Below are 16,075 nucleotides of genomic sequence, written 5' to 3' on the forward strand. Positions count from 1 at the left end.
CAATGTAGCGCTTGCGGGAGGAGGAGGAGGAGGCGGAGGGGGCGAGCCGGGGGAGGCTTCGGGGCACTTTCGCCGGAGCGGAAAGGAGGGGCGGGGGGGCCGCCCGCCCGCCCGCCCCCCCCGGAGAGAGACTCGGGGCCTTCCGCCGCCCCTCCCCCCTCGCGCCCCCCTCCGCCCGGGGAGCCCCAACCTTCCCCCCGGGGGGGCCGCCGTCCCTTTGAAGCCCCGCCGGCGCCCCGTCCGGCCTGCCCGGGAGTCTCCCGGGGGGGGGCGGGGGGGTTTCGTTGGGCGCCTCCGGACCGGGCGGGCGGGCGGGCGCGCGCGCGGCCTTCCTTCCCGGGCGGGTGCGGGTGCGGGTGCTGGCCGACGCGAGGCAAACGCGGGGCTCCCTTTGTGCTTCTTCCTAGGGGTCGCCGCGCGTCGCCCTTTCGGTGGGCTTCTCGGGGGACCCTCGGCGGCCGCGGTGGAAGGAAGCGGGGCTCCCCCCCCCCCGCCCTGCTCTCCGAAGGGGGCTGGGCGTCCTCACCCCCCCCCCCCGCCCCGGGTGGAGAAGTCCTCGGATCTCGGAGCCGGCATCCTTCCCCCGCATCATTTGGGGGATTGTGGTCGTCGTCGTTTTTTAACCCCCTCCTCTCGGGGAGGCTGTAAATAAAAGTCCAGCACTATTCTCCCCCCCCCCCCTTCTCGCCTCCCCCCCACCCCCAAAGGAGGGAACAAATGCAAGCCCTTCTTTTCCCCCCCGTCTGGATTTTTTGGATAATGTTTTCTGCTGTATCTTGCCGATGGATTTTGCCGGGTGAGGATTTCTGGACCGTCTTGTAGAAGAGAGGTAGGTGGGACACCCCGTTTTTCTGCATGGCGAGCGAGCGAGCCGAAGACCCCTCGCCCTCTCGGCCTTATTTGAATGCCAACCTCCTCGGTGGCTCGGAAGTATATTTATGTCAGATTTTCAAACGGTGTTGATTTATGTAGACCGCTGCTGCAAGTGAGAGGGGGGGGGGGAAGCTGTTGTGTAAAAAACTGTTGGGGAAGGATGGGTGGTGGAGGGCCGCTAATGGTTGCAAACGGAGAGTATTTTCATCCATGGTCTAGGCCTTTACAGATCAGCCATTGGAGGGGAAATGGCTCTGGCCCCCTCCCTGTTGGGAAAACAACAGATGTGTAATTTTATTTTATTTGGGGAGAGGGGAGAGCGATTTAATCCCTTCCTCTTGCCCAAACAAATAAAGGTCTGTCGGTATGTTTTGTACAATGATGGAATCCACAGGGAGCTGTATTTGTTTTGGGCTGAAGTTGTCTTCCTTTTATTTTGCTAAAGGGGAATGAGATGGGAGAGGAAGTGTGATTAACCATTCATCAGAGGCTTGAAGTTATTCCCACTCCCTCTCCAGCTTCTTCTCCCCAGTGTGCCCTCCTTCAAATTAACATTTCCATTTGATTTTGTCTGGAACCGGGGATGGATCTACTTTGCGGGCCGCAGGATGGGGAAGAGGCCTACAGCGGACACTATCAGTAGATCTTTCTAAATGCACAGGTTCATATGTGAGCAGCCCGGGGATTTCGGAGTGGACAAGCCTGATAATGGGTGTAGATTGACAAGCTTCTTCCCCAGCCCTCCCTTTAACGTGCCATCAGCCTGTGAACAAATGCCCCCCCCCTCCCTCCCTCCCCAATACACACTTTCCCAAAGCCCAGCAGGGCCTGCTTTCTCTAGCAATAGTCCCCAGATCCCTGCCGTCTGCATGGGATTATGGAGGAGTCCGAAGGGATTTGCTTGAAGGGGTGGGGGGGTGGTTTGGAGAGAAGGATTCTATTGGCATTCTCTGCCGTTCAAAGAGAGCCTTCTAGGTGCTTAGGAATAAAACCAGGGTGGAATGGATGCAGTTTTCTTCTTTAAATGGGCTGTAATCCAGATTCTTGGTGTAGGCTACTCTGCAAAGCGAACCCAGAACTGGGCACTTCGAATGCGGATCTGGCCCTAAGCAGGATTTTCTGTGTTGTGTTAATGGGGGGAGAGGAAGTCAGTAAGCCTTGTACCTTGTGGTTGTCTCTCTTTCCATAAGAACATAAGAACATAAGCAAAGCCATGTTGGATCAGGCCAGTGGCCCATCCAGTCCAACATTCTGTCACACACAGTGGCTAGAAATCCAGTGCCATCTAAAGGACTGTCAGTGAGGCCAGGACACCAGAAGCCCTCCCACTGCCTTCCTTCCAGCACCAAGACACAGAGCACCACCTCCCCACAAAGAGAATACCATCTATCTCCTGTGGCTAATAGCCACTGATGGACCTCTGCTCCATATATTTGTCCAGTCCCCTCTTGAAGCTGGCAATGCTTGTAGCTGCCACCACCTCCTGTGGCAACGAATTCCATGTGTTTATCACCCTTTGTGTAAAGTAGTATTTTCTTCTATCTGTTCTAACCCGACTGCTCAATAATTTCATAGAGTGCCCACGAGTTCTTGTATTGTGAGAAAGGGAGAAAAACACATCTTTCTCGACCTTCTCTAACCCGTGCATTATCTTGTAAACCTCTATCATGTCTCCCCTCAGTCGTCTTTTCTCCAGGCTAAAGAGCCCCAAGCGCCTCAATCTTTCCTCATAGGGAAAGTGTTCCAACCCTTTAATCATTTTAGTTGCCCTTCTCTGTACTTTTTCCAGTGCTATGATATCTTTTTTAAGGTGTGGCGACCAGACAATCCAATTCCCCATCCTCTGGCTTCACCTGTTGCACTTCTGTTGCCTGTCTCAATTGGATTGTAGTCCGCTGAAAACCGGGGGAAAGAGGTACTTTTCTTGACAGGTGGGCAAGATCAGTGGAATGGCTGTTGTAATAAGAGATTCTACATAAAGTGTCAGAGCTTACCGGGCACCTGCTGAATGGGCCGAGTGCAACTTTAAAGCCTCATTGACTGTTTTGAGGGGAGGATAAAATTATTGTTGGACCTTTGTGTACATACAGCATGATGTAGAGGTCAGAGCATCAGTCCCAGGCACTTCCTGCTCTGCTGTGGAAACTTGCCACCTTGGACTAGTCGCGCACACTCGGCCTAACCCACCTCACAAGGTTGTTGTGAGGATAAAATGGAAGGCAGGAGAAAGTTGTAATCCACCGGTCTCCGCTTGGGAGAATTGTGTGGTTTAAATAAAGAAGATAAATATTTGCAAATAGGGCTTAACATAATGTGAACTCCTACCACCGTCAAAATACTGTATTTCAGAGGGTGTTTTAGAGGGGTTTTTTTTCATTGTTGCTAATATAGAAAGCTTTTGATTGTCACTCTTTTTCATTACTGTGATTACAATAGATATAGCATCATTAGATTTGTTGTCTCAGAAAGATCCGGTGATAAAATAAAATCAGGACTTCTGTGCAGGTTCCAACTAATCTATAGAAGTATTATCACCCTCTGTTATGTCACATTTATAAAATATGTCCTGTGGTCATTTTAACTCTTACTGTCCAAATTCTTTTATTTCTTTGATTTCATTCTGATGAGATGGGAGATAATAAACAATAACTTTGATCTTCCACCATACCTCTCTACGCGCCAACACTTTTCCACACGCCTGCAGAACAGTAAAGACTTCACGAAAAGGTCCATCTTCCTGAATTCCTTAAGAAAATCAGGACCTTTGTTATCAGCTTTGTACCTGATTCTGGACCATGTGTGTATGTGCCAACTCTGGGTCCCAGAGGTCATCTGTTGGGGTTAATGCCAGAAGCGCTGTGGGAAGGTGGCTGAAGGCCACGCTAACCCAGAGGCTTCGCACTATATGCCAGTCCTAGGAGCCACACGTCCCAGCCCCTTCTGTCTCTAAACAGGGAGCAGAATCTTAAGCTTACAGACAGCTTATTAGAATTGGGTTTACCTTTGGGATAGACAAGTTTGATAACTGAGAGGTTTCTGCTATTAAGAGATTCCAGTTAGGATGTTATCTCTAATTATATATAATAATTTTACCCCTATATTAAACTCTGTCCTTAATGCTAGCTCAGTGATCCATCTATGAGGGAGACAAACCTCTTTGGAAGATATAACCTTAATGGGCTTTTATTCCGGTCCCAAAGATTGGATGTTGTTTCGTTATTTTCACAGCTCTTGCAGAACCCAAGGTTGCTATTATTTTTACTGGGGGTTGGTGGCAGAACAGAATGAGATTTGACAAAGGCTATTTGGCTGATCCATTATTTGAATCCACATCTAAACCCTTGATGCACTAAAGTTAATGTACCGGTTTCGGTTAGCAAAAGAGCTATAGGAAGGGATGTAGTAAACAAACGGTGTTGGCTTGAAATCTGAAGGCGTGTTAAGCTCGGTTTGACGCTGTTGCTTGAATATCTGCATAAGTACTAAAAACTAAAAGTTATGTAGGGGTTGGATTCAGTGATGGGTGGCTTTAGGGATTGTGGATCTTTCCCCTTATTCCCCTCCCCCCAGCAGACTTCCCAAAACTTCCTGGGGCCGTGTGTGGGCTTAATAGCCATGCAGGGCGGAGGGTGGAATTGCCCTCCTACCTCTTCCACCCCCATAGCTTAATTGATAGAAGAGGTAGGAGGGGAAATTTTGCCCCTTACCCTTTGTCAATGCTGCCCCCACCTGCATGAATATTAAGGACACACAAGTTTTGTGACCTAGGGAGTCGAGTTGCCCAGGAAATGGAAATGGCTGTTGTGGTTAAAGAAACAAGGGAAAGATCTGCCTCCGTTAGCGCTGCCCATTGATGAATTCTGGATCCAGTCCTATGTGCTGGGACTCCTCCCCTCTCCGTCTCGATGGAGCTGCAGTTCCGTCCATCTAGGAGGAACTCTGTTGAAGTTCTATCGCACCCTTCTCTGAAAGAGGGCTCCTAGCTAGGCTTTCTTGGCAATGAGTATTTATAGTGTTGACACCATCTTAAATATGTAGCGTAGACATGCTGTCCGTTTTTAACCTTACTCCAAATCTAGTACAAAACAGCATCGTCTTTTAGGGTGGAATGCCTTCAGTGGTTTTTGTTTTGTTGTGGATTTAATTAAAACTTCCACCTGAGCTTTTAAAGTTTGGGTTTGATGCCTTCAATGGAACTTAGGGTGCTTTTGAGGACATAAATGTCTGTTTTATTGTTAAGGGGGAATGGTAGGCTGGGTTTGGTAGACCAGAATTTGTAGGGAAAACTTTTGACAGGCATGGGGAATGTCTTGTCTGGTGGAGGTGCCTTGAGAGTACTCTTCGCTGGTCTGAAATGTGTGTCTGCTCTGCGCATTGTACAGTTTTATTTTGTCCCAGCAATAGATACTACTAGCCTTGATGTATATTGCAGAATTGCAGATTAACCCAGAGGTTTGGGGTGGCGTTGACACCAGCTGAAGCTGGGGCTTACTGGCATCTTATGGCATGTCTGCTATTGTATGATAGAAATGGATTTATTTCTCTTTTCTAGGTTAAAATACGTTTAACAGCTACAGTTTGCAAATTTGATAAAGAAAAAACAGTATCAGGGATAATGCAAATTTGGAAACATTATATAAAACGTTGTACAGTTTAATCCATAAAATAACAATCTAGTGATTTACTCATTTTATTTGCTTCATTTATAACCCAGCTTTCTCTCTGAGACTCAAGGCAGAGTACAAAATTTAAATAATTCAACCAAACAGCAAGAACCTCCAATAAACAATGTAATAGGATTATAGAATTGAGAAACTGCCTTTTTTATGGGCTATTTTACATGTTACGGAAATCACTTCTGTGTAGGAAGTCCAGAAACAAAGGCAGAGTAATAACTTTTAATAGGACCCACCAAAACATCATAAAGTAATGAACAAGCGTTTGAAATTCTTCAGAATTCTTCATCAAGCTGGATGCTAGAAAATGTGTTTATATATTCTCCAAATACAGTCAGGACTGAAGGCAGGTAATAATAATAAATACAACACAAAGAGACTGTAGGTAGTTCATAGTATATGGATCAGAATACTTTAAAGCAAGCTACAGCAATTGTCTTGTAAAAGTCTAATTGATATTCTAAATTTACTAGTGGCTATGTTAGCAAAAGTCAGCCACGCTCAAAGACTCGCGTGCTTGTTTCTTGAAAAATAGGGCTTCACTTTTAAATCAGTTAGCCAGCTGTATTGATTTATTTTAAAACTTTGGATTGCTTAAAGAAGCGTCCGTGATGAATCAGGCAGCAAGTTTTAATAATGGTTAATTATTGGAATGCCTTGCCAAAAATATGATAGCAGGCCCTGTTGTTATAACAAGCATTCTTTCTTTCCTCTTATTCAGGTGGGTATGCCTTTTTCTAAGATGACCCTTGCTTGCTGTCGCACTTGTATGTGCCACCTAAAGATAATACTTCCCCCCTCAGAACAAATGCTAGTATGTTTGGGATTTGCAAAGAAAAAGAGAACTTGTCGCAGTGGTTTATTTTGCTCACAGAAGGAATAATCTGACATTTGTGTAGTGGGAGCTCCGTGGCTTTCTTTTAGTGATCTCTTATCCACAAACAGGATAAATCTGTTCGTTTTTAAGGAGCTACAAGACTCTTTTATGACTTTTGCCACAAAAGATTACTACAGCTGTCTCTCTGGAACCTGAACCAGTTGGGGAGTGAACGAAAGGGAAGCCTCCAGTCGTGCGATTGAGGTTTTTTGGAAGGGCAGCTCCTAGGAATTCTCCCACCTTCCCTGTGCTTTGGTGAACAGTTCCTTAGCCTCATGTCTATATGAACAATAGCTTTCTCCTTTTGGAAAATTATGGCATCTGGTCACTTGAATGAGGAGGCTGAAACTGCTGGACCGAGTATTGTGCTCTTCTGAATAACATCACCCCATACTCCGCAAGAACTTGTGTTGCCTCGTTCTATACTAACTAGCAATAGCCAACAGGAGTCAAGCTATGCAAAATGCCTTTCGATACTTTCCAAAGATGTTCCGAGTTTGGACTCTGGTCAATATGTAGGTGTAGAATATTATTTCACTGTAGAATGACCTTTGGGTAGCCAAGAGGATACGTTTTGCTAGTCTTGGACATCACCGCAAGAGGTAGCAGTTGAGATAGGCAGGATCCAAGTTATCTTGAACCTTACTGACCAAAGTTGCAGTGTGATCCTAAACAGAGTTACCCTCGTATAAGCCTGTTGATTTCAATGGGCTTAGACTGGAGTATCTCTGCTTAGGATTGTGCCGTTAGTGTCTTATGTTCTACCCAGTGGCTTAAAGGAAGGTGTTGTAAGCCCAGAGACACTGATATAATGCACTCCTGTTTTGCACCAGCTACATCCGGCAGGCAGTGGTCTAAAGCACCACTAGGTAGTAGAACATATTAAATGGAGTTGCCAGTTTAAAGACCAAGTACAACTTCATATGACATAGGAACAGAATCCAGTACTGGCTGCCAGCTCTTCCCGCCCTGCAACTTAATAAATCCCTACACGTCTTGGGTTTTTGAGCGGAAATGGAAATTAGGGTTTTCTTCAGGAGGTAGAAGGACAGAAAAACTTAGATTTGTTCAAGGGACTGGCAAATATGAGCAGTGATCTCAAACATGTTTGGACAAATTGAGGGAATGATTTGTGTGGAACGTGGATGACAAGATTTCTGTCGCGTCTCCCCCTCACCAAAAGGGTATTTGGTTGATTTATTTAGGAAAGTTGTCTTCAACCAGACATGGAATCCATCTTTAATCCCAGCTAGCAATGGAATCCACTTTTGGTTTTCTATGTGTTTTTCTCCTTCTCTTAATCTAGATAAAGACAATTGTACTGTTGGCATAAGTTAGGATCTTGGCCAGTTTGGAGTCATGAGTATGAATTGAAGGCCCGTGACTTAAGACCTGTGTACAGGATTGTACACTTTGATTCCAGAACAATGAATGTGCCACCTGTTAGCTTTGTGTTCAGGTCATAAAAATGCACCCTAGAATAGTTCACCCTCAATGCGTGTTGGAAGGGCAAACGAATCTTCTGGAACTGCTCTGATATAAAGGGGTTGAACTGAATCCAGACGTATCTACCTGTATATGAGACCATAAACTTGCTCCCAAATTAGTCTGGTTCTGAGGCTGTTCCCCCCCCCCCCTCCAGACCATGAATTCACAAGGGGAAACTCAGAAGCTTTATTAATTGTAGATGAAATATCCTCAGACTGCCTTATAAGGTTTGCTAAGGCAATAGAAACACGTACGAACCTGGCAGCGAAAAACATAAAAAGAGCAAGAACGAAACCCGTTAACAGTAAGTGAATCGTGTATTAAAAATATTAAAAGCCTCAAACCATCAGATAGCATCCCACTTAAAAATCAGCATTAACACCCTGAAAGCAGAAGGCTTTGATTCCAAAGGTGATAGATAAGGTCTAGATTGCTGGACGGGAGCTTCGGGGCTTGGGGAGGGGCCTTGGGAAAGGGTTAAACGCTCTCCCTTTAGGGAAGAAGAACTTCCATTTGCTGAGGCCGAGAGTTCCGCAGGTGCTATGACAACAGGAGGGGCTTGAACTCCCTGTGTAACTTGGAGTAGAGACAAGGTAGGCCGCTCTGTTTTAAAAAGCAAATTGGTTGGTGCCCCCGAAAGGTGATGTGAGGCAAAAGAAAGAGGAGAGGCTGTCTTGTTTTCTCCTCTAGATTCCCACCTTGTGAGGACTCAAGAGGGAACTAAATTCTCCCCTTTTCTCAGGGCTGTGCCCTGACTTGGATAGCCCAGGTGAGCCTGATCTCATCAGATCTCAGAGGCCGCCAACAAAGACCCGGGTTGCGGAGGCAGTTAGTGGCCAACCACCTCTGTGAGTCTCTTGCCTTGAAAACCCCACTGGGGGTCGCCGTAAGTCAGCTATGACTTGAGGGCACTCTCCACCCCCCACCCCCCCGGGCTGTGCCTAGTAAAACAGTCTTAAGCAAGGGGAAACCTCGACAGCATTTTAAGCAGCGACTCTTCAAGTGTGGTGCTAGGGAGGATCCGTTTCTCTCAGGCTGTGTTCAGACGTCACCAAAATGACATTAAGCTTGGCTGGTCGCTGTTCTTATGTGTGAGTCGCCTTCTGCCCCTCTCTTCTCCTTAGGAGAACTCTGGTTAGGACCTACCTTCAGTCACCTACGATGTACGAATGCCGCAGGCATGTGGGGGTTTGTTTTCCGGGGCGGGGGGGGAGAATGAACTCCAGTTAAACCACAGGTCTGCTTTCTTACATCATTGGTAACTGGAGCTGGTTTCTCGCTGGTCTCCTCCACACGAAGAGGGAGGTGTGTACAGAGGGGTGGGTTTGTGTTCACATCTGAGCTTTAAAGCGCTGCTTGAATGCAGCCTTGCTTGAATGCTTCGTGAGAGGCCACATCCCCAAGCTGATGAATAGAAGATGCCGCTGGAATAGTTAGTATCTCAAAAGGCCTCTCCTCTGTCCTCTGCCCCGTTCCTTCCTCTAATCACCTTAGTTAACTTTTGACCCACATCTCTGTAGCCATTCACTGAATGACCTCCCTGTTCTTGCAGTCCCTTGGGTATGCCTATCGCCAGTGGCTTTGTGACCACCTTTTCTTCTCTGCTCCCCCATGTCTGTGAGAAAAGTAGGGTGCCTGTCAACGGAGGGACCTCTGCTGGAGATTGGCTTCTGTGATTGGCCATGCCTTCCTTTGCCCATTGAAGGTTTGAATTGAGGTCAGCCTGGGAAAATGTCAAAAGACCTCGTGTTGCTATAACTGCTAGGGGAGCACCGTCCCAGATCATGCTGTGATAGCTTCTTGTACTTAAAAACCCATCTTCCCCATCGAGTATTGGTTCAGTTAAAGGTGTGAGAGGTGATTGTGCTGGTTTGGGCCCGTGTTCTCTGTTATCGTTCATAGATCCAGAGGAGTTAGCCATGTTAGTCTGTAGTTGCATCATAGTAAAGAGTCCAGTAGCACCTTTAAGACTAACCAACTTTCTTGTAGCATAAGCTTTCGAGAACCACAGCTCTCCTCATCAGATGCATCTGACGAAGAGAGCTATGGTTCTCAAAAGATGCATCTGATGAAGAGAGCTGTGGTTCTTGAAAACTTATGCTACAATAAAGTTGGTTAGTCTTAAAGGTGTTACTGGACTCCTTTGCTATTTTGTTATCGTTCAGTTGGTGATAGAGGCTGCTAGCAAGTGGTCTGGTGGATGGGTTTAGGTTGATGATACCAGAAGCCAGACTGGACATTCCCAATCTTCTGGCTTGCTGTGCCCTTACGTGGGATGCGGAGTCTGCGTTAGGGGTGGTGATGAGAAAAGAGCTAATTGGTTGAGATGTGGGGGAGGGCGGATTGCTGGCCTGGTGGGTCTGCTTCTTGCTGTGAGCTGATTTGGGTTAATCGGTTCATTGGATTCTCATGTTACCGTGGGATGAGTGTGAAATTTCTGAAAATTTTTGCTCAACAGGGAACAGCCCACTCCAACGGCAGCTACAGATATTTTATGTTAGACCCTAGGGAAGCCCGGAAACAGATTGCCACGGAATGTGGCGGTCTCCAAATACAAGGAGACTTAAAAAACATTGGGTTGTTTTAGTTTAGGTGGACATGGTTCATGTTGAATAGGAATATGAAGCTTTTTGTAGGATCTGATTCCCACCCACCCCTGCCCCAAATACTTCACGCAGTATTTCCACTTTGGAGCAGAAATGATTTTTGCTTTGCTTTTTCTGTGATTCAGTAGGCTTAGAGCTCAGGTGGATTCTTTACACATTTTCATTTAAAATTTTCATATTTTAACCCCTGAAAAGCTCTTACTGCATCTTTGGAGAATTGTATAATCCGTTTGCTTGGATTACCTCCTAATTTTCTACTGGAACCTTGTCACAGGTCCCATCAGTAAAAGAGGTACGAAATCAGCCTCTTAACTCCCTCACTGCCCAAATCCCAAAGCATTAAAAATGCGAAATCTCAGTACAATCGTAAACAGAGTTACACTTTTCTAATCCAGTTGAGTACAGCGGGCTTACAAGGGTATAACTCTGTTTAGGTTTGTGCTGGTAGTCGTGCATTCAGATAAGATGATATTTGTAATACCATGTCTTCTTACTGTATGTGTTGTGATTCGAATGTGTGCCTTGCTAGGTGAGGCCATAAAGCAATTTTCAGTGGCATTTTGAACAATGGGCTTGCAAAGACCCATTTATTATTGCAGTCGTAGTTAAACGATCAGTTAGGAGCAGAATAGAAAAGAGTCCAGTAGCACCTTTAAGACTAACCAACTTTACTGTAGCATACGCTTTCGAGAATCACAGCTCTCTTCATCAGATGCATGGAGCAGATATCTGCATGGAGTTAGGAGCAGGTATCTTGATCTGCTAGGGCTGTTGGAGATGGCTGTTATATCAGGTAGAAAAAGATTGCATTTTACAAGCTTGCGGGCCTGGTATATATCTTGCATTTGCAGGGTGTATGTACAAGTTCAGACTCTAGTTATCTTCTTGGGCACCTGGAGAAACTTAATTTTAATTTTGTTTTAAATGTGCTTCTGGTCCTCTTTGTTCTATAGAAAAGTTTTGGTATAGACAAGACTGCTTGAAGAGCTTTTAATCCGGGCTTTCAATAGAAGTTTCTAGGAAGGATTTCGTATCCCATGCTTCCCGCCCCCCCCAGCTCTGTCATGCTACTGTTTTCTGCCACATTGTCTATAGCCTCCTCCTAAAATCCCGTTTTCATGACCTCCCCTCTCTTGTATTCCAGCACATCAGTGCTTGTGTCCAAATCCGTTTATTTAGCAAGTGGAATAGTTTATGCAAAACAAGAGAATTTAACTTTGATGACTTTCCTTAGAATTTCTGTTTGTGTTTTTAACATAGTTTTGATTAAAAAAAATAACTTTGGGCACTTAGTATGCCTGAACAAGACAAGGGGTAAATGGGTGATCTATACCATGGGAGCACCAAGATGGGGGAGGTAGTTGTGAATTTCCTGCATTGTGCAGGGGGTTGGACTAGATGACTCTAGAGGTCCCTTCCAACCCTAGGATTTTAAGATCATTTGAAACATAGCAAGATGCAAAGAGCCAAGGAGGTAGATTTCTAGTGGAACCGGGGCTCTAACAAGCTGTTTTCTTTCTAAGGTCTCTTGGAGACAGAATGGATGACCAGAAGCCGCCTGGTGAGGACAAAGACTCTGAGACGCCAGGTAGGTACTCCCCTGGTTGGCTGCCCTAGACAGCTGCCTAGGGTAGTGCAGTGCAGTAATGAATGGGCCGTGCCCTGTTCCAAAAAGCGTAGGCTGTCTGCCGGCTTGTCATTCCTCCAGTGCCCCCCTACCCTCCTGGTGCCTTTGTGACTGTAATCATGGTATGTTTCTCCTCCTGGATGTGAACTGTGCAGAGGAATATTTGGGGCAGGAGGCAATCCATCTGGCAGAACAGCCAAGCACATATTCTGCAAGGGGGTGGCACGTGCTCCCAAGTTGCTTTACCTGGGTACTGACAGCTAACCCGTTGCAGCGGCAGATGGAGTGGTGTCCTCGGAGGAGCAGGGCAGCGTGGAAGCTGAGCCCCTGAAGCCGCCAGAAGAGAGCCCTGTGAAAGAGCCCTTGGAAGAACCAGAAGCTAAAGAGGAACCTCCGCTGCTCTGCTGGTGAGAGGCCTGGGAGGTGGCTCCTGGGCTTCGGAGCTTGGAGGGAATCTTGAGCTGCCGGTGGGACGACTGTGGTGGGCAGAGGCTTGGAGCTCAGGTTATAACAGTGGGAAGCGAGCGAGCCTAAAGAAGCCAATAGAGACGGCATGAAGCTATCTGATCCGTGCTCAGGCGGTAGGTCTGACTTGTTAAGCACACGGTCATCAGAGCTTGGAAGCTAAGCGGGGTCGGCCATGGTTAGTCCTTGGATGGGAGACCACCAGGAAAGGCTGGGGCTGCCACACAGAGCAAGGCAGGGACAAACCTCCTCTGTTCCTCGGTTGCCTTGTAAACCCCAGGATGGTTCTGCCCGAAGTCGGCTGTGACTGGATGGCACACCCTTATCCTTATTGTGTCTTTCTGAGGTTTCAGGCAAAGATATTTCCACATATAGTGTGCCCCAGATCGGGTGTGCAGCCGTGGATTTCCTTACCATGTGTGGACATAGCTGTGCATGAATGCTACTTGGTTTAAAGGAGATACAGGACACATTTCGTTTGGACCTTAGTATTTTCCTGGACTACTATTGGAGATCATAATAGCCATTTCAAGTTCATGGAAGAATCATTGTATAATTTGTAATTGGTCATTCTACTGATTGGTTTATATATATATAAAAAATACGTATGGCCCTTTGGGCACTTACAATAGAGTTGTTTATTTGGCTTGTAATTGTTGTTTCTTCCCGTGAGGGTTCTCTTTAGTTTCACTGTTATAGTACGGGAAGTGCCATTGTTTTGTTGCTCTCTGGATACGGTGTAGTGGCAGGTTTGCCACAGTGCACCAGCATGCTAATGGGACCCCCACAGGGTGCTCCAGTTGCTCACCGTCAAATATGTTGGGCTCTTTGATAGGGAAAGATGTAGAGGTCCCCCCTTCCCCTAACAACTCCCCTATGCTTATGCGGCTGATAGGGGGAGCTAGCTAGAGAACACACACACACCCTACCAACCCCCCAGAGTTGTAGAACGGCTATGTTCAAGGTAGCAGGAGCATGTCAGGGCGGCTGAGTAATGCATCTCAGATGCAATATTTTGGTGTACATCTACACGTATGTTGGGTTTTGCCTATTCCTTGTTTATATCATTTCCCCTGATCAAGTACTCAAAGCAACTTCTTTTAATCTCAGGTGGGCTTTTAGGTATGGCATTATTACCCTCGGTATTTCAGGTGAAGGTGCTGAAACGAAGGGAACATTTTCCTAAAGCCATCCAGCGACTTCCTGCGGTTTGGCTCATTCAGTTAACCGCCTTGCTCTGTACTTACAATATAACTTGAAAGCATACATGTTACTGAAGGCCATCTAGCAAGCTTTGGGACCGAGCAAGCCTTTCACCATGGAGGCATCGTGCCCAGACGCGACTTCTCTTACTGGGCCAGGCACTGCATGCTTGTTAAAGAGTGCTGGAAGAATTGGGAGGTCAAAGGTCTTAGGGATATGGGGATGTCCCTTAAGAGCGAGATCAGAACGTGTCAGCTGGGAAGAGGTAGTTTGGGATGGAGCCATCTTTGCAAAAACAAAACCCTTCTTTCATCTCTGCTTCTCCCCCCCCCCCACCCCCCCAGCTCCCCTCCCAAGCGCTGTGCGTTCTGTAACTGCAGCAAATGGAGCTTGCACGGGCAACGGGAGTTGTTGCGTTTCGATCCGGCCCCCGACTGGGCAGAAGGTCTCTCTGAGCCTCTGGAAGGGGAGCAGCCTGGCTCGAGAGAAGGTGCGAATGAGGACCAGACCCTCATTGGCTTTGCGGACGGCGTCTCAGTGCGAGAGGTGTTTGAGCCAACAGGTGAGTGGCGAACGAGGAAGAGCATCCCCTAGGGAGAGCTTCGCGTGGTTCACTCAGCTGTGGTCTCCGATTTGACCCGCAGTCTCCTTAGGTCCTAGCTAAGGCTTCCTCATATCTAGACTATAGATTTTTCTCTCCCCCCTCCCTTAGGGTGCATCCTTGTTACAGTAGTGACAAGAAATACTCCGAGTAGCTGGCTGCTTATTTAGTTACTGGGGATTGTCCCGAATGTAAGTCTCCCAGCAGTACACCTTTACCAACTCCTGGCTCCCAATTTGCGTAGAGCCTTTTCTCTGGCCAGATTTAATGTTCTTCCTTCAGCCTTTTTATCTGGCAGATTTCATGAGGTTCCTTATCATAGCAGGTGTTGTCCTTGTTTGATGGACTGTGTTGAAACTGTCTCCCACGTTCTTCTCCAGTGCCCCTTTTATCTGGCGCCACGCCAGGATCTTCTACGTCCTATATTAGCCCAACTTTCAGAGTTTTCTGATGATTTTAAGGTTCAGTTCCTGCTTGGCAACCCAGATGGGGAAATAACTGAAAGAGCAGCGAAGTTTCTCTACAGTGCCATGGCTATACGCCCTGACAAGTGGTATTCTGTACTGGTTTTGCTACACTGCTGCCCTGTTCCTATCTGTAATTTTAATCTCATTCTGTATGGGCTCATTTCTGTATTTAAAATCGTATATTTTTATGTATTCCAGTAAAGGCTTGCTTGAGCTTATTTAGTTACATGTTCTGCCTTATCAGAAGGATTTGGATTAGGGTACACAATACCGTTTCTTTAGTATCCTATGCTGTCACCCTGGGTCCCCTGGACTCCCCACTATCCTAACCCAGCTGTACACCCCATGCCTCAAATAAAGTTTGCTTTGCTCCCCCATTTACACTTTCCTTTTCCTTTGTCTTTCAGGCCACTTCTGGGCTCATCACTGGTGTGTGGTGTGGTCAGCTGGAGTCTTGCGAGTGGAAGGGTCATGGTTGAGCCATGTGAACAAAGCCGTCATCTCAGGGATTGCACAGGTCTGGCAAGATCAGCCTCGGTGGGAGAGGGAGATTGTGTGGGGCGGGGAGAGGGCAGGGAATCCAAGTGCCCAGGGTGCTGCCCGTAGGAGCTGTTCTAGGAATCCATACGGCTGCGCTTGCATTAGAATCTCTAATCTGTAGTTTACTGATTTGTGCAGAGGGGTTTTCCTTGGTCCCCTGAACACGAGATTTCGCCCACGGTGTCTGGGAAGGGGACCAGAATAAATTCCTTATTTCTTAATACATTTTAAGGGACCATATAAAATTAAACTGCACTTGCAGGATACGGTATCCTAATGGTTGCAGAGATCAATCCGCATTAGCTACTTTCGCCAAACAAGTAAAGGCCTGGATGCTGGAATCCCGTGATGAAGGGACGGGGCTCCCACGTGGACACCAGCTCCTCTTACGGGCACTTTGCCAGGGGCATCCTGGCCCCGTCCTACTCCCCACAACGAATTGAACGTAGGCTTGTAACATTCTCAGACTCTGAAGCCAGGTTGTACTGTGAAATATTTGGTAACGGAATCCAGTCAGCTGATTCACAGTTTCAGTTCCAAATGCCAAAATCTTGAGGATGATTTTTTTGTTTACTATATTGCTGCAGAGCCTCTGCCAACAATTGTATTAGCTTCCTTTCTGCAGTGAAGAGAGGCAAGCAACTTCCGCCTG

General features: G+C 46.9%; 1 protein-coding gene across 1 annotated transcript in view; it reads left to right on the plus strand.

The window, feature by feature from the left end:
- Nucleotides 1-800: 800 nt before the first annotated feature.
- The window catches only part of KMT2D (lysine methyltransferase 2D), an 83,603-nt gene continuing 68,328 nt past the window's right edge, over nucleotides 801-16,075 (plus strand). Inside the window, exons 1-5 of the mRNA XM_055003521.1 lie at nucleotides 801-829; nucleotides 12,044-12,108; nucleotides 12,422-12,554; nucleotides 14,160-14,377; nucleotides 15,291-15,400. Coding sequence (XP_054859496.1) covers nucleotides 12,060-12,108; nucleotides 12,422-12,554; nucleotides 14,160-14,377; nucleotides 15,291-15,400 — 510 coding nt within the window. The 5' untranslated portion in view covers nucleotides 801-829; nucleotides 12,044-12,059. The remainder of the gene's footprint in view (nucleotides 830-12,043; nucleotides 12,109-12,421; nucleotides 12,555-14,159; nucleotides 14,378-15,290; nucleotides 15,401-16,075) is intronic.

This window comes from Eublepharis macularius, chromosome 19, assembly GCF_028583425.1.
Source record: "Eublepharis macularius isolate TG4126 chromosome 19, MPM_Emac_v1.0, whole genome shotgun sequence".
In the NCBI taxonomy this organism is placed as follows: domain Eukaryota; kingdom Metazoa; phylum Chordata; class Lepidosauria; order Squamata; family Eublepharidae; genus Eublepharis; species Eublepharis macularius.